This window comes from Carassius carassius, chromosome 8 (genome assembly GCF_963082965.1).
Source record: "Carassius carassius chromosome 8, fCarCar2.1, whole genome shotgun sequence".
Classification (NCBI taxonomy): domain Eukaryota; kingdom Metazoa; phylum Chordata; class Actinopteri; order Cypriniformes; family Cyprinidae; genus Carassius; species Carassius carassius.
In genome coordinates, this window is record NC_081762.1 from 33,593,245 (window position 1) to 33,613,244 (window position 20,000).

Genomic DNA, 20,000 nt, shown 5'->3' on the forward strand with positions numbered 1-20,000 from the left:
TGTTAAACTATAGTCCACTTCTGAGTCACATTCAATAGTCAAGTGTGTCCTCATAAACCATGAGTAAACACACACACGTGTTGTTAAACTATACTCCACTGCTGAGTCACATTCAATAGTCAAGTGTGTCCTCATAAACCATGAGTAAACACACACACGTGTTGTTAAACTATACTCCACTGCTGAGTCACATTCGATAGTCAAGTGTGTCCTCATAAACCATGAGTAAACACACACACGTGTTGTTAAACTATACTCCACTTCTGAGTCACATTCAATAGTCAAGTGTGTCCTCATAAACCATGAGTAAACACACACACGTGTTGTTAAACTATACTCCACTGCTGAGTCACATTCAATAGTCAAGTGTGTCCTCATAAACCATGAGTAAACACACAGAAGTGTTGTTAAACTATACTCCACTGCTGAGTCACATTCGATAGTCAAGTGTGTCCTCATAAACCATGAGTAAACACACACACGTGTTGTTAAACTATACTCCACTTCTGAGTCACATTCAATAGTCAAGTGTGTCCCCATAAACCATGAGTAAACACACACAAGTGTTGTTAAACTATAGTCCACTTCTGAGTCACATTCAATAGTCAAGTGTGTCCTCATAAACCATGAGTAAACACACAGAAGTGTTGTTAAACTATAGTCCACTTCTGAGTCACATTCAATAGTCAAGTGTGTCCTCATAAACCATGAGTAAACACACACACGTGTTGTTAAACTATACTCCACTGCTGAGTCACATTCAATAGTCAAGTGTGTCCTCATAAACCATGAGTAAACACACAGAAGTGTTGTTAAACTATAGTCCACTGCTGAGTCACATTCAATAGTCACTTGTGTCCTCATAAACCATGAGTAAACACACAGAAGTGTTGTTAAACTATAGTCCACTTCTGAGTCACATTCAATAGTCACTTGTGTCCTCATAAACCATGAGTAAACACACACACGTGTTGTTAAACTATAGTCCATTCTGAGTCACATTCAATAGTCAAGTGTCCTCATAAACCATGAGTAAAACACACACACGTGTTGTTAAACTATAGTCCACTTCTGAGTCACATTCAATAGTCAAGTGTGTCCTCATAAACCATGAGTAAACACACAGAAGTGTTGTTAAACTATAGTCCACTGCTGAGTCACATTCAATAGTCACTTGTGTCCTCATAAACCATGAGTAAAACACACACACGTGTTGTTAAACTATAGTCCACTGCTGAGTCACATTCAATAGTCACTTGTGTCCTCATAAACCATGAGTAAACACACACACGTGTTGTTAAACTATTGTTCACTGCTGAGTCACATTCAATAGTCAAGTGTGTCCTCATAAACCATGAGTAAAACACACACACGTGTTGTTAAACTATAGTCCACTTCTGAGTCACATTCAATAGTCAAGTGTCCTCATAAACCATGAGTAAACACACAGAAGTGTTGTTAAACTATAGTCCACTTCTGAGTCACATTCAATAGTCCCTTGTGTCCTCATAAACCATGAGTAAAACACACACACGTGTTGTTAAACTATAGTCCACTTCTGAGTCACATTCAATAGTCAAGTGTCCTCATAAACCATGAGTAAACACACAGAAGTGTTGTTAAACTATAGTCCACTTCTGAGTCACATTCAATAGTCAAGTGTGTCCTCATAAACCATGAGTAAACACACACACGTTTTGTTAAACTATAGTCCACTTCTGAGTCACATTCAATAGTCAAGTGTGTCCTCATAAACCATGAGTAAACACACACAAGTGTTGTTAAACTATAGTCCACTTCTGAGTCACATTCAATAGTCAAGTGTCCTCATAAACCATGAGTAAACACACACAAGTGTTGTTAAACTATAGTCCACTTCTGAGTCACATTCAATAGTCAAGTGTCCTCATAAACCATGAGTAAACACACACAAGTGTTGTTAAACTATAGTCCACTTCTGAGTCACATTCAATAGTCAAGTGTGTCCTCATAAACCATGAGTAAACACACACACGTTTTGTTAAACTATAGTCCACTTCTGAGTCACATTCAATAGTCAAGTGTGTCCTCATAAACCATGAGTAAACACACACAAGTGTTGTTAAACTATAGTCCACTTCTGAGTCACATTCAATAGTCAAGTGTCCTCATAAACCATGAGTAAACACACACACGTGTTGTTAAACTATTGTCCACTGCTGAGTCACATTCAATAGTCACTTGTGTCCTCATAAACCATGAGTATTCACACAGAAGTGTTGTTAAACTATAGTCCACTGCTGAGTCACATTCAATAGTCACTTGTGTCCTCATAAACCATGAGTAAAACACACACACATGTTGTTAAACTATAGTCCACTGCTGAGTCACATTCAATAGTCACTTGTGTCCTCATAAACCATGAGTAAACACACAGAAGTGTTGTTAAACTATAGTCCACTTCTGAGTCACATTCAATAGTCAAGTGTGTCCTCATAAACCATGAGTAAACGCACAGAAGTGTTGTTAAACTATATTCCACTGCTGAGTCACATTCAATAGTCAAGTGTGTCCTCATAAACCATGAGTAAACACACAGAAGTGTTGTTAAACTATACTCCACTGCTGAGTCACATTCAATAGTCAAGTGTGTCCTCATAAACCATGAGTAAACACACAGAAGTGTTGTTAAACTATAGTCCACTTCTGAGTCACATTCAATAGTCACTTGTGTCCTCATAAACCATGAGTAAACACACACAAGTGTTGTTAAACTATACTCCACTTCTGAGTCACATTCAATAGTCAAGTGTGTCCTCATAAACCATGAGTAAAACACACACACGTGTTGTTAAACTATAGTCCACTTCTGAGTCACATTCAATAGTCAAGTGTGTCCTCATAAACCATGAGTAAACACACACACGTGTTGTTAAACTATTGTTCACTGCTGAGTCACATTCAATAGTCACTTGTGTCCTCAAAAACCATGAGTAAAACACACACACGTGTTGTTAAACTATTGTTCACTGCTGAGTCACATTCAATAGTCACTTGTGTCCTCATAAACCATGAGTAAACACACAGAAGTGTTGTTAAACTATAGTCCACTGCTGAGTCACATTCAATAGTCACTTGTGTCCTCATAAACCATGAGTAAAACACACACACGTGTTGTTAAACTATAGTCCACTGCTGAGTCACATTCAATAGTCACTTGTGTCCTCATAAACCATGAGTAAAACACACACACATGTTGTTAAACTATAGTCCACTGCTGAGTCACATTCAATAGTCACTTGTGTCCTCATAAACCATGAGTAAAACACACACACATGTTGTTAAACTATAGTCCACTGCTGAGTCACATTCAATAGTCACGTGTGTCCTCATAAACCATGAGTAAACACACAGAAGTGTTGTTAAACTATACTCCACTGCTGAGTCACATTCAATAGTCAAGTGTGTCCTCATAAACCATGAGTAAACAAACACAAGTGTTGTTAAACTATAGTCCACTTCTGAGTCACATTCAATAGTCAAGTGTGTCCTCATAAACCATGAGTAAACGCACAGAAGTGTTGTTAAACTATATTCCACTGCTGAGTCACATTCAATAGTCAAGTGTGTCCTCATAAACCATGAGTAAACACACAGAAGTGTTGTTAAACTATACTCCACTGCTGAGTCACATTCAATAGTCAAGTGTGTCCTCATAAACCATGAGTAAACACACAGAAGTGTTGTTAAACTATAGTCCACTTCTGAGTCACATTCAATAGTCACTTGTGTCCTCATAAACCATGAGTAAACACACACAAGTGTTGTTAAACTATACTCCACTTCTGAGTCACATTCAATAGTCAAGTGTGTCCTCATAAACCATGAGTAAAACACACACACGTGTTGTTAAACTATAGTCCACTTCTGAGTCACATTCAATAGTCAAGTGTGTCCTCATAAACCATGATTAAACACACAGAAGTGTTGTTAAACTATACTCCACTGCTGAATCACATTCAATAGTCAAGTGTGTCCTCATAAACCATGAGTAAACACACAGAAGTGTTGTTAAACTATAGTCCACTTCTGAGTCACATTCAATAGTCACTTGTGTCCTCATAAACCATGAGTAAACACACACAAGTGTTGTTAAACTATACTCCACTTCTGAGTCACATTCAATAGTCACTTGTGTCCTCATAAACCATGAGTAAAACACACACACATGTTGTTAATCTATAGTCCACTTCTGAGTGACATTCAATAGTCAAGTGTCCTCATAAACTAAGAGTAAAACACACACACACGTGTTGTTAAACTATAGTCCACTTCTGAGTCGCATTCAATAGTCAAGTGTGTCCTCATAAACCATGAGTAAACACACAGAAGTGTTGTTAAACTATACTCCACTGCTGAGTCACATTCAATAGTCAAGTGTGTCCTCATAAACCATGAGTAAACACACACACGTGTTGTTAAACTGTAGTCCACTTCTGAGTCACATTCAATAGTCACTTGTGTCCTCATAAACCATGAGTAAACACACACAAGTGTTGTTAAACTATAGTCCACTTCTGAGTCACATTCAACAGTCAAGTGTGTCCTCATAAACCATGAGTAAACACACACACGTGTTGTTAAACTGTAGTCCACTTCTGAGTCACATTCAATAGTCACTTGTGTCCTCATAAACCATGAGTAAACACACACAAGTGTTGTTAAACTATAGTCCACTTCTGAGTCACATTCAACAGTCAAGTGTGTCCTCATAAACCATGAGTAAACACACACACGTGTTGTTAAACTGTAGTCCACTTCTGAGTCACATTCAATAGTCACGTGTGTCCTCATAAACCATGAGTAAACACACAGAAGTGTTGTTAAACTATAGTCCACTTCTGAGTCACATTCAATAGTCACGTGTGTCCTCATAAACCATGAGTAAACACACAGAAGTGTTGTTAAACTATAGTCCACTTCTGAGTCACATTCAATAGTCACGTGTGTCCTCATAAACCATGAGTAAACACACAGAAGTGTTGTTAAACTATAGTCCACTTCTGAGTCACATTCAATAGTCAAGTGTGTCCTCATAAACCATGAGTAAACACACAGAAGTGTTGTTAAACTATAGTCCACTTCTGAGTCACATTCAATAGTCACTTGTGTCCTCATAAACCATGAGTAAACACACACAAGTGTTGTTAAACTATACTCCACTTCTGAGTCACATTCAATAGTCACTTGTGTCCTCATAAACCATGAGTAAAACACACACACATGTTGTTAATCTATAGTCCACTTCTGAGTGACATTCAATAGTCAAGTGTCCTCATAAACTAAGAGTAAAACACACACACACGTGTTGTTAAACTATAGTCCACTTCTGAGTCGCATTCAATAGTCAAGTGTGTCCTCATAAACCATGAGTAAACACACAGAAGTGTTGTTAAACTATACTCCACTGCTGAGTCACATTCAATAGTCAAGTGTGTCCTCATAAACCATGAGTAAACACACACACGTGTTGTTAAACTGTAGTCCACTTCTGAGTCACATTCAATAGTCACTTGTGTCCTCATAAACCATGAGTAAACACACACAAGTGTTGTTAAACTATAGTCCACTTCTGAGTCACATTCAATAGTCACTTGTGTCCTCATAAACCATGAGTAAACACACACACGTGTTGTTAAACTGTAGTCCACTTCTGAGTCACATTCAATAGTCACTTGTGTCCTCATAAACCATGAGTAAACACACACAAGTGTTGTTAAACTATAGTCCACTTCTGAGTCACATTCAACAGTCAAGTGTGTCCTCATAAACCATGAGTAAACACACACACGTGTTGTTAAACTGTAGTCCACTTCTGAGTCACATTCAATAGTCACGTGTGTCCTCATAAACCATGAGTAAACACACAGAAGTGTTGTTAAACTATAGTCCACTTCTGAGTCACATTCAATAGTCACGTGTGTCCTCATAAACCATGAGTAAACACACAGAAGTGTTGTTAAACTATAGTCCACTTCTGAGTCACATTCAATAGTCACGTGTGTCCTCATAAACCATGAGTAAACACACAGAAGTGTTGTTAAACTATAGTCCACTTCTGAGTCACATTCAATAGTCAAGTGTGTCCTCATAAACCATGAGTAAAACACACACAAGTGTTGTTAAACTATACTCCACCTCTGAGTCACATTCAATAGTCAAGTGTGTCCTCATAAACCATGAGTAAACACACAGAAGTTTTGTTAAACTATAGTCCACTGCTGAGTCACATTCAATAGTCAAGTGTGTCCTCATAAACCATGAGTAAACACACAGAAGTTTTGTTAAACTATAGTCCACTGCTGAGTCACATTCAATAGTCAAGTGTGTCCTCATAAACCATGAGTAAACACACAGAAGTGTTGTTAAACTATAGTCCACTTCTGAGTCACATTCAATAGTCAAGTGTGTCCTCATAAACCATGAGTAAACACACAGAAGTGTTGTTAAACTATAGTCCACTTCTGAGTCACATTCAATAGTCAAGTGTGTCCTCATAAACCATGAGTAAAACACACAGAAGTGTTGTTAAACTATAGTCCACTGCTGAGTCACATTCAATAGTCAAGTGTGTCCTCATAAACCATGAGTAAACACACAGAAGTGTTGTTAAACTATAGTCCACTTCTGAGTCACATTCAATAGTCAAGTGTGTCCTCATAAACCATGAGTAAACACACACACGTGTTGTTAAACTATAGTCCACTTCTGAGTCACATTCAATAGTCAAGTGTCCTCATAAACCATGAGTATAACACACACACGTGTTGTTAAACTATAGTCCACTTCTGAGTCACATTCAATAGTCAAGTGTGTCCTCATAAACCATGAGTAAAACACACACACATGTTGTTAAACTATAGTCCACTTCTGAGTCGCATTAAATAGTCAAGTGTCCTCATAAACCATGAGTAAAACACACACACGTGTTGTTAAACTATAGTCCACTTCTGAGTCACATTCAATAGTCAAGTGTGTCCTCATAAACCATGAGTAAAACACACACACATGTTGTTAAACTATAGTCCACTTCTGAGTCACATTCAATAGTCAAGTGTCCTCATAAACCATGAGTAAAACACACACACGTGTTGTTAAACTATAGTCTACTTCTTAGTCACATTCAATAGTCAAGTGTGTCCTCATAAACCGTGAGTAAACACACGGAAGTATTGTTAAACTATACTCCACTGCTGAGTCACATTCAATAGTCAAGTGTGTCCTCATAAACCATGAGTAAACACACAGAAGTGTTGTTAAACTATACTCCACTGCTGAGTCACATTCAATAGTCACTTGTGTCCTCATAAACCATGAGTAAACACAAAGAAGTGTTGTTAAACTATAGTCCACTTCTGAGTCACATTCAATAGTCACTTGTGTCCTCATAAACCATGAGTAAACACACACAAGTGTTGTTAAACTATAGTCCACTTCTGAGTCACATTCAATAGTCAAGTGTGTCCTCATATACCATGAGTAAAACACACAGAAGTGTTGTTAAACTATACTCCACTGCTGAGTCACATTCAATAGTCAAGTGTGTCCTCATAAACCATGAGTAAACACACACACGTGTTGTTAAACTATACTCCACTTCTGAGTCACATTCAATAGTCAAGTGTGTCCTCATAAACCATGAGTAAACACACACACGTGTTGTTAAACTATAGTCTACTTCTTAGTCACATTCAATAGTCAAGTGTGTCCTCATAAACCGTGAGTAAACACACGGAAGTATTGTTAAACTATACTCCACTGCTGAGTCACATTCAATAGTCAAGTGTGTCCTCATAAACCATGAGTAAACACACAGAAGTGTTGTTAAACTATACTCCACTGCTGAGTCACATTCAATAGTCACTTGTGTCCTCATAAACCATGAGTAAACACAAAGAAGTGTTGTTAAACTATAGTCCACTTCTGAGTCACATTCAATAGTCACTTGTGTCCTCATAAACCATGAGTAAACACACACAAGTGTTGTTAAACTATAGTCCACTTCTGAGTCACATTCAATAGTCAAGTGTGTCCTCATATACCATGAGTAAAACACACAGAAGTGTTGTTAAACTATACTCCACTTCTGAGTCACATTCAATAGTCACTTGTGTCCTCATAAACCATGAGTAAACACACAGAAGTGTTGTTAAACTATACTCCACTGCTGAGTCACATTCAATAGTCAAGTGTGTCCTCATAAACCATGAGTAAACACACACACGTGTTGTTAAACTATACTCCACTTCTGAGTCACATTCAATAGTCACTTGTGTCCTCATAAACCATGAGTAAACACACAGAAGTGTTGTTAAACTATACTCCACTGCTGAGTCACATTCAATAGTCACTTGTGTCCTCATAAACCATGAGTAAAACACACAGAAGTGTTGTTAAACTATAGTCCACTTCTGAGTCACATTCAATAGTCAAGTGTCCTCATAAACCATTAGTAAAACACACACACGTGTTGTTAAACTATAGTCTACTTCTGAGTCACATTCAATAGTCAAGTGTGTCCTCATAAACCATGAGTAAACACACACAAGTGTTGTTAAACTATAGTCCACTTCTGAGTCACATTCAATAGTCAAGTGTGTCCTCATATACCATGAGTAAAACACACAGAAGTGTTGTTAAACTATACTCCACTGCTGAGTCACATTCAATAGTCAAGTGTGTCCTCATAAACCATGAGTAAACACACAGAAGTGTTGTTAAACTATACTCCACTGCTGAGTCACATTCAATAGTCAAGTGTGTCCTCATAAACCATGAGTAAACACACAGAAGTGTTGTTAAACTATACTCCACTGCTGAGTCACATTCAATAGTCACTTGTGTCCTCATAAACCATGAGTAAACACAAAGAAGTGTTGTTAAACTATAGTCCACTTCTGAGTCACATTCAATAGTCACTTGTGTCCTCATAAACCATGAGTAAAACACACACACGTGTTGTTAAACTATAGTCCACTTCTGAGTCACGTTCAATAGTCAAGTGTGTCCTCATAATCCATGAGTAAAACACACACACGTGTTGTTAAACTATAGTCCACTTCTGAGTCACATTCAATAGTCAAGTGTGTCCTCATAAACCATGAGTAAACACACACAAGTGTTGTTAAACTATAGTCCACTTCTGAGTCACATTCAATAGTCAAGTGTGTCCTCATAATCCATGAGTAAAACACACACACGTGTTGTTAAACTATAGTCCACTTCTGAGTCACATTCAATAGTCAAGTGTGTCGTCATAAACCATGAGTAAAACACACACAACTGTTGTTAAACTATAGTCCACTTCTGAGTCACATTCAATAGTCAAGTGTGTCCTCATAAACCATGAGTAAACACACAGAAGTGTTGTTAAACTATACTCCACTTCTGAGTCACATTCAATAGTCACTTGTGTCCTCATAAACCATGAGTAAACACACACAAGTGTTGTTAAACTATACTCCACTTCTGAGTCACATTCAATAGTCAAATGTGTCCTCATAAACCATGAGTAAACACACACACGTGTTGTTAAACTATAGTCCACTTCTGAGTCACATTCAATAGTCAAGTGTGTCCTCATAAACCATGAGTAAAACACACACACGTGTTGTTAAACTATAGACCACTGCTGAGTCACATTCAATAGTCAAGTGTGTCCTCATAAACCATGAGTAAACACACACACGTGTTGTTAAACTATAGTCCACTGCTGAGTCACATTCAATAGTCAAGTGTGTCCTCATAAACCATGAGTAAACAAACACAAGTGTTGTTAAACTATACTCCACTTCTGAGTCACATTCAATAGTCAAGTGTGTCCTCATAAACCATGAGTAAACACACACAAGTGTTGTTAAACTATACTCCACTGCTGAGTCACATTCAATAGTCAAGTGTGTCCTCATAAACCATGAGTAAACACACACACGTGTTGTTAAACTATAGTCCACTTCTGAGTCACATTCAATAGTCAAGTGTGTCCTCATAAACCATGAGTAAACACGCACAACTGTTGTTAAACTATACTCCACTGCTGAGTCACATTCAATAGTCAAGTGTGTCCTCAAAAACCATGAGTAAAACACACACACGTGTTGTTAAACTATAGTCCACTTCTGAGTCACATTCAATAGTCAAGTGTGTCCTCAAAAACCATGAGTAAACACACAGAAGTGTTGTTAAACTGTAGTCCACTTCTGAGTCACATTCAATAGTCAAGTGTGTCCCCATAAACCATGAGTAAACACACACAAGTGTTGTTAAACTATATTCCACTGCTGAGTCACATTCAATAGTCAAGTCTGTCTTCATAAACCATGAGTAAAACACACACAAGTGTTGTTAAACTATAGTCCACTTCTGAGTCACATTCAATAGTCAAGTGTCCTCATAAACCATGAGTAAAACACACACACGTGTTGTTAAACTATACTCCACTGCTGAGTCACATTCAATAGTCAAGTGTGTCCTCATAAACCATGAGTAAACACACACACGTGTTGTTAAACTATAGTCCACTTCTGAGTCACATTCAATAGTCAAGTGTGTCCTCATAAACCATGAGTAAAAACACACACACGTGTTGTTAAACTATAGTCCACTTCTGAGTCACATTCAATAGTCAAGTGTGTCCTCAAAAACCATGAGTAAAACACACACACGTGTTGTTAAACTGTAGTCCACTTCTGAGTCACATTCAATAGTCAAGTGTGTCCCCATAAACCATGAGTAAACACACACAAGTGTTGTTAAACTATAGTCCACTTCTGAGTCACATTCAATAGTCAAGTGTGTCCCCATAAACCATGAGTAAACACACACAAGTGTTGTTAAACTATAGTCCACTTCTGAGTCACATTCAATAGTCAAGTGTGTCCCCATAAACCATGAGTAAACACACACACGTGTTGTTAAACTATAGTCCACTGCTGAGTCACATTCAATAGTCAAGTGTGTCCCCATAAACCATGAGTAAACACACACAAGTGTTGTTAAACTATAGTCCACTTCTGAGTCACATTCAATAGTCAAGTGTGTCCCCATAAACCATGAGTAAACACACACAAGTGTTGTTAAACTATAGTCCACTTCTGAGTCACATTCAATAGTCAAGTGTGTCCTCATAAACCATGAGTAAAAACACACACACACGTGTTGTTAAACTATAGTCCACTTCTGAGTCACATTCAATAGTCAAGTGTGTCCTCAAAAACCATGAGTAAAACACACACACGTGTTGTTAAACTATAGTCCACTTCTGAGTCACATTCAATAGTCAAGTGTGTCCTCAAAAACCATGAGTAAACACACAGAAGTGTTGTTAAACTGTAGTCCACTTCTGAGTCACATTCAATAGTCAAGTGTGTCCCCATAAACCATGAGTAAACACACACAAGTGTTGTTAAACTATATTCCACTGCTGAGTCACATTCAATAGTCACTTGTGTCCTCATAAACCATGAGTAAACACACAGAAGTGTTGTTAAACTATAGTCCACTTCTGAGTCACATTCAACAGTCAAGTGTGTCCTCATAAACCATGAGTAAAACACACACGTGTTGTTAAACTGTAGTCCACTTCTGAGTCACATTCAATAGTCAAGTGTGTCCTCATAAACCATGAGTAAAACACACAGAAGTGTTGTTAAACTATAGTCCACTTCTGAGTCACATTCAATAGTCAAGTGTGTCCTCATAAACCATGAGTAAAAACACACACACGTGTTGTTAAACTATAGTCCACTTCTGAGTCACATTCAATAGTCAAGTGTGTCCTCAAAAACCATGAGTAAAACACACACACGTGTTGTTAAACTGTAGTCCACTTCTGAGTCACATTCAATAGTCAAGTGTGTCCCCATAAACCATGAGTAAACACACACAAGTGTTGTTAAACTATATTCCACTGCTGAGTCACATTCAATAGTCAAGTCTGTCTTCATAAACCATGAGTAAAACACACACAAGTGTTGTTAAACTATAGTCCACTTCTGAGTCACATTCAATAGTCAAGTGTGTCCTCAAAAACCATGAGTAAACACACAGAAGTGTTGTTAAACTGTAGTCCACTTCTGAGTCACATTCAATAGTCAAGTGTGTCCCCATAAACCATGAGTAAACACACACAAGTGTTGTTAAACTATATTCCACTGCTGAGTCACATTCAATAGTCAAGTCTGTCTTCATAAACCATGAGTAAAACACACACAAGTGTTGTTAAACTATAGTCCACTTCTGAGTCACATTCAATAGTCAAGTGTCCTCATAAACCATGAGTAAAACACACACACGTGTTGTTAAACTATACTCCACTGCTGAGTCACATTCAACAGTCAAGTGTGTCCTCATAAACCATGAGTAAAACACACACGTGTTGTTAAACTGTAGTCCACTTCTGAGTCACATTCAATAGTCAAGTGTGTCCTCATAAACCATGAGTAAAAACACACACACGTGTTGTTAAACTATAGTCCACTTCTGAGTCACATTCAATAGTCAAGTGTGTCCTCAAAAACCATGAGTAAAACACACACACGTGTTGTTAAACTGTAGTCCACTTCTGAGTCACATTCAATAGTCAAGTGTGTCCCCATAAACCATGAGTAAACACACACAAGTGTTGTTAAACTATAGTCCACTTCTGAGTCACATTCAATAGTCAAGTGTCCTCATAAACCATGAGTAAAACACACACACGTGTTGTTAAACTATACTCCACTGCTGAGTCACATTCAACAGTCAAGTGTGTCCTCATAAACCATGAGTAAAACACACACGTGTTGTTAAACTGTAGTCCACTTCTGAGTCACATTCAATAGTCAAGTGTGTCCTCATAAACCATGAGTAAAAACACACACACGTGTTGTTAAACTATAGTCCACTTCTGAGTCACATTCAATAGTCAAGTGTGTCCTCAAAAACCATGAGTAAAACACACACACGTGTTGTTAAACTGTAGTCCACTTCTGAGTCACATTCAATAGTCAAGTGTGTCCCCATAAACCATGAGTAAACACACACAAGTGTTGTTAAACTATAGTCCACTTCTGAGTCACATTCAATAGTCAAGTGTGTCCCCATAAACCATGAGTAAACACACACACGTGTTGTTAAACTATAGTCCACTGCTGAGTCACATTCAATAGTCAAGTGTGTCCCCATAAACCATGAGTAAACACACACAAGTGTTGTTAAACTATAGTCCACTTCTGAGTCACATTCAATAGTCAAGTGTGTCCCCATAAACCATGAGTAAACACACACACGTGTTGTTAAACTATAGTCCACTGCTGAGTCACATTCAATAGTCAAGTGTGTCCCCATAAACCATGAGTAAACACACACAAGTGTTGTTAAACTATAGTCCACTTCTGAGTCACATTCAATAGTCAAGTGTGTCCTCATAAACCATGAGTAAACACACATAACTGTTGTTAAACTATAGTCCACTGCTGAGTCACATTCAATAGTCAAATGCGGGTCATGAAGCGGGTCGGGTACAATATTTTATTTTCCTTTTTTTCCGTCCGAGTTGCGGTGGGTTAGTTGAAAACATCGGTTGGGTGCGGGTTATTAATACATTGACCCGTGCATCACTGCTGTGCATGCATGACGGCACCCAAACGGATCATATAAATAAAAAGAATTATAAAGAAAAATTGGGGAAAAAACACTTAAAACTAATTTCCTAGTTTTCAATACTGTTTATAGGTATACCCCCGTTTCACAGAAAAGGCTTAAGCCTAGTCCTGGACTAAAATGTAAATCTGAGCTATTTCAGCTGAAAGAAACTTTCATTGTCTGATTCTAAAACATATCAGTGTCTTTGTTTTGTCTTAAGATGCACAACAGTAATGTTTTTTTTTCCAAGACATGTTTATAAAAAAATTTTAAATGTCCAAATTGAACTGTGGCCTAATCCTGGCTTAGGCTAAACCCTGTCTATGAAACAGGGCCATAATTTCACATCTAAAGTAGCCATATGGGCATACAATCCCATTTAATTTTGAGTTGGCTTACCTGTTCTTAAATACAGTCATTTTCAATTCAAGTAAACATTACTTAATTACACAAATCTTTGTATTAGTTCAGCCAGGGAAGCAGGTCTGGTTAAAAAAAAAGGCACAAAAAAAACGGTAGGCAGTAATGCTAACAATTTATCATTGTTTCTTTTTAGTCCCAAGCTAAGGAAAACGGACAGCCAAAAGGCCATGAAAAAAATCTGAGGTGAACGCTGTTATGCGACACTTCAGACAACACAGAACTAAAGGGCGCTTGACATCGACGAGGGAGTGTGAGGTCTGCAAAAATTCAGAGAATCCAGTCCTACAACACCGGACGGTCCAAGATATCAGAGACTTTTTTATTCCACTCACAAGTGACTATATTCTGAATGCAATGTATTGTAAAGTGCTGTCAAAAGATTAATCGCATTCCAAAATAAGTTTTTTTACATACTTTATACACACGCATAAACAGTATATATTTAAAAAATATTTACATGTATATACATTTATAGATTTATATTATGATTTATATTATATATAAATATATAAACAAAATATTTCTTATATACACACGTGTTTGTATATATTAGTGTGTTTTTATATATTTGTGTGTATATATATAATATAATATATATATATATATATATATATATATATATATATATATATATATATATATATTATGTCAAGGAAAAGTTCATTCATTTCAGTAATTCAACTCAAATTGTGAAACTTGTGTATTAAATTCAATGCACACAGACTGAAGTAGTTTAAGTCTTTAGTTCTTTTAATTATGATGATTTAGGCTCACATTTAACAAAAACCCACCAATTCACTATCTCAACAAATTAGAATATGGTGACATGCCAATCAGCTTATCAACTCAAAACACCTGCAAAGGTTTCATGAGCCTTCAGAATGGTCTCTGACAATTATTGACACCCTTCACAAGTCACAAAATTTAATTGCCAATAAGCTGGCTGTTAACAGAGTGCTGTATCCAAGCATGTTAACAGAAGGTTGAGTGGAAGAAAAAAGTGTGGAAGAAAAAGATGCACAACCAACCGAGAGAACCCCAGCCTTATGACGATTGTCAAGCAAAATTGATTCAAGAATTTGAGTGAACTTCACAAGGAATGGACTGAGGCTGGGGTCAAGGCATCAAGATCCACCACACACAGACGTGTCAAGAGATTTACTGAACCACAGACAACATCAGAGGAGTCTTACCTGGGCTAAGGAGAAGAACTGGGCTGTTGTGGTGTTTGTCAAGGTGCCTTTGGAGACTGCTCGGCTAGTATCGGTGTATCGATACTTAGAGAAATTTGTATTGGTACCATTCAGATATTTTAGTATTGATATTTATCGAAATATCAATATTTTTGTACACACACACACACACATACACAGGTGCTGGTCATAAAATTAGAATATCATTGTTGATAAAGATGATTTCACTAATTCCATTCAAAACGTGAAACATGTATATTATATTCATTCATTACACACAAACTGATATAGTTGAAATGTTTTATTCTTTTAATTTCGATGATTATTTCTGACAACTAAGGAAAATCCCAAATTTAGTATCTCAGAAAATTAGAATATTGTGAAAAGGTTAAATTTTTTAATGGAATTATTGAAATAAATCAACCTTTTGATGATATTCTAATTATATGACCAGCCCCTGTATACAAATAATAAATGTACGCATTACACACTCATGTAAACAAAAAACTTATTTTGGATGCGATTAATTGTGATTAATCTTTTGACAGCACTGGAATGTAATCTTATTGTGTTTTTACAAGTAAAGTTTTGTCATCGAGTGACAGTGTTCTTAAATGATTTACTGTTTATAAAAGTAAAAAAAAAAATTATTCCTGCATGTGAAAATGTTTTTTTTTTTTTTTACTCAATCAAAAAGAAGAATTTTTTAAAATAATTAAACATGTTTTTTACTCCCCTACTAATACTGTTGATTATTTTATTTTATGGTTTTAAGGTTTTGTTTAGCATCAAGATAAAAGCAATCAGCAATTTACAAAAGAAAAAAAAAATACAAACACCTGAACTGCCTCAGTTGATCACGGATAATGTGTATAACTGTCACATTACTGTCACTGTCACACCATTCGTTCTGAAAAATATATACAACAAACACTGCATTCAAAGTTTAGTTTTTACATTAATAGTTTGATATAGCCTAGTTAAGCAACATGAGACTACTAGTAGTGTTGTTTCTTGAATATCAGCACAATTGCAGATTTGACATTGATTTTATTCATTTAACGATCGAATAGTTTCAATAAGTGACTTAGGTTTTTTAATAGAATACATTAAATTAGTTAAAACAAAAAGATCTCAGACTTTGCAACATCCAGCTTTACAATAAATATTTACACCTGTTGCATGAACTAAAACTACAATGAGGCAGAACTATGCCTGGTGTAGACAATGCATGTTCTGGCTGACACATTCTTCCGCTGTGATAGCTGGAGATGACATTTCACACTGCAATGGCTACAACTTCTAATATAGAACTGAACTGCTCAAGACATGGTAACAAGTGAAGCCACCCCATGCCATGATTTCACTGAGTACACATTTTCTAACAAGTCTGCATTCCACAAGTCTCCTTGCTCATCCCATGACCGATTTCTTCAAACAAACATTAAAAATAAAGCTTCATGTGATACTGTGTTTTACTGATGTCTCTCTGTGGCTGAACAAATATATATATATATATATATATATATATATATATATATAATATATATATATATATATATATATATATATATATATATATATATATATATATATATATATATATATATATTGAATTTAGTGATAAAACTGAAACTTTATTTCTTATTAAAAGTAACAAAGCACAAAACTTACTGTGATTGTTGGACGGCAGGCATGCTACAAATTGTGAATGGAATTAAAAATGTATTTACATTGTCCTTCCAAGCAAAATGTCAAATGGTACAGTTTAATCCTAGATCATATATAATATTTTACTACATAATTAGTCTACAAAGCACTTGTGAAATTTATATATATATATATATATAAAATTGAACTGGTTTATGGAGTTCAATTATGGAATATAAAAATATGGAAGACCCCTTCTTTCAGTAGCAAAGCAAACTAATGTTATTAATGTTTGTCAGTCCCCTTAAACCAGGATTGAGGCTAGGTTTGTGTGTTGTGTGTAAAAGTGGCCTCATAAACCAGGTGTCCTCATAAACCACCATTCAGTCTGACCCCGTAAGTCTGTGAAATGTCACATATTTAATATCTGTGTGTTATGAAAGTAAAAAAAAAATTTCGAAGCCTGATTTGTCTTTTGTAGATCAAATTAAATTTTTTGACACGACTTTCATGTCGATCGGATGTTGGGAAAGGTGTGTCCCCGTAAACCACCAAAAAGTCACAATGACCTCATAAACCACATATGCCAGTATGTGAGTGTGTGTGTTGTGTGTGTGTGTGTGTGCGTGAGTGTGCGTGAGTGTGTGTGAGTGTGTGTGTTTGTGTGTGTGAGTGTGTGTGTGTGTGTGTGTGAGTTTGTGAGTGTGAGTGTGTGTGTGTGTGTTTGTGTGTGTGAGTGTGTGTGTGTGTGTGTGTGTGTGTGTGAGTTTGTGAGTGTGAGTGTGTGTGTTGTGTGTGTAACTGGGTGAGGGAGTTCAAGGACCCCTTTAAAGGATTGTTAAATAACATGAATGTAAAGGTTGCCACAAAAAGACTCTTGACAGAGAAAGATAATGAGTTATTATTATTTCTTAATAATCGTCAGTGTAATATTTGTCGTCCACTGGTCTGAATGTTTTGGGTCACGCATGATCCCTCTTTGGTAGACAGCCCTGATCCTGTGATTAACAGAGCCTTTCTGAAATAAAATAGTAACTAAAATGAATGAATTCAAGAATCCTGATATTTCCTGAGACTGAAGTACAGTTGATCTAATGGAAACACAGTAATCTTATCTCCACATTTAATGACTGACCCGTTCTTGTTTCTGATGACTGAGAGGCGCAGTGCTGATTATGGATATGTTTCTGGTCATCTGCAGGTTTTTCTATCAGTTCCTGTTAGCCAATGAGAGGACAGTCGCTAAGGAGATCCGGGACGAGTACGTGGACACCATGAGCAAGATCTACTTCAGTTACTTCAAGTCCTACAGCAGCAGACTGCTGAAAGTCCAGGTGACAGACTACGCTTCACAGTATGAAACACTGACTGGATCAGTTTAGATTGAGACATCTCTCAACCTCTAACAAAATAGGGGTGTGAATCGGCACTGGTTTCACCATTCAGTTAGATTACGACTATCGTTTCAGCTAGGGATGCACTCTGTATCAGGCCCCATACTGAGCTCCTTTAACCAACACGTTAAAGTGTGAAGTGCAGTACGGATACATGCACGCTTTGCACGTGTTTTTCTTGCTTGAGTGTTTCTGCATTGTATGAGTGGCTTTGGAATATAAATCGCAGCACGTTTCAGATAAAAAAGTGACTTCTATTTTATAAAAAATATCACATATATATAACGAGTGGTTCCCTGCATTATTAGAGCAAAGTGTGTGATTACAGCACTAATCCACTGCAGTGGAGCAGCTCTAATGCTATTAAATTACAGAAGATGAACCATAGAGCAAAAACATGAACAAAGAAAGTCACAAAAACTTCCAAAATACATTTGAATGGGCATAATTAAGTGTGTAAATAACCAAAGGATATACAGGGTTTTTTTTGAATTACAAATGAATAATAAATCAAAACAATTGTTAAGAATTTGACCAAATAAATATAGTTTCAAAACATACAGGCAAATATAAAGTAATAAATGGGGGAAAGACAATTACAAGTGATAAACAAGAAGTACTTTGATTATCTGAGAGTGTTTTTAAGTGTACAGAAGTTTACAGACAGTTATAGTTAAGGGTTTTTCTTTTGTCCATTATTACTGGTGGCATCATAGACAGGGGCAGCTTTAATAGTCTGCATTCACACTAATATATTTAAATTAAAACTACATTTAAATAAAATAAAAATGTTATTTAATATATTTCCAAATATCAGATGTTTTGTACTGTTCTGAAAACATTACTGACTCTGTTTACATCGATTTCGTATCACAGAAGTATTGGGTGTATTGGCCCACAGATCGAGCTTCAGGACAAACAAACACAAAGCGCTGTGAAAGTCTGTCAGTACTCGAGGACACGTTTCAAACGGCAGAAATGAAAGCGTGTCTAAAGTAAAAGATAAAAATAGCAGCGAGCGGAAGCACTGTCAAGCAATACACACAGTGCATCCTCTGTGATTGTCTCTAGCGCACACACCTGCCAAATAAGAGAAAAGGCCAAGCTCAGATTTAGATTATCAGTTGTTGTTTTAACTATGCGCGATTTGATATTATCCAGTATATCACGAAAAGCAAACTAACTCCTACAGAGTGTGCGCATACGTGCTGAAGTCCAGCAGCGTGCACATTTATAGTGCGTTCTTTCACCGCATGAATCAAAATATTATTGATGTATTAAAAGTTGAAGTACTCCATGTCCCTCAGAGCTGCATTGAACAGTGTGTAAATGCATCTACATGACACTTCTAATGCAGCTTCTGTGTTTCCTCTGCATTGCAATGATCAGTTTTGTTGATACTGATTTCATTTGCTTGGTAAAAGCCCAAATGCAAGAATTTGTCGAAAGATGGTGCATACTTTTAGAAAAAATGGCTTTAATGTAAAAATGGCCATAAAATTAGTTGGAAATGATTGATTTATATTATTGCTGTGAAGAATTATTTTTGATTCTCTCTGTTGTTGTCAGTATGAAGATGTTGCATACAAGGATGATCTGATGGGGGTGGAGGACACAGCCAAGAAAGATATCCTTCAAACTATAGAATTAGTATAGACTTATTTCGAGATGATTAGGA

General features: G+C 36.7%; 1 protein-coding gene across 1 annotated transcript in view; it reads left to right on the forward strand.

Moving 5' to 3' along the window:
* LOC132145721 (vacuolar protein sorting-associated protein 52 homolog) overlaps positions 1-20,000 on the forward strand; it is a 62,816-nt gene that overhangs the window by 30,504 nt on the left and 12,312 nt on the right. The window contains exons 9-10 of the mRNA XM_059556944.1: positions 18,130-18,262; positions 19,892-19,947. Of these exons, the coding sequence (XP_059412927.1) occupies positions 18,130-18,262; positions 19,892-19,947 (189 nt within the window). The remainder of the gene's footprint in view (positions 1-18,129; positions 18,263-19,891; positions 19,948-20,000) is intronic.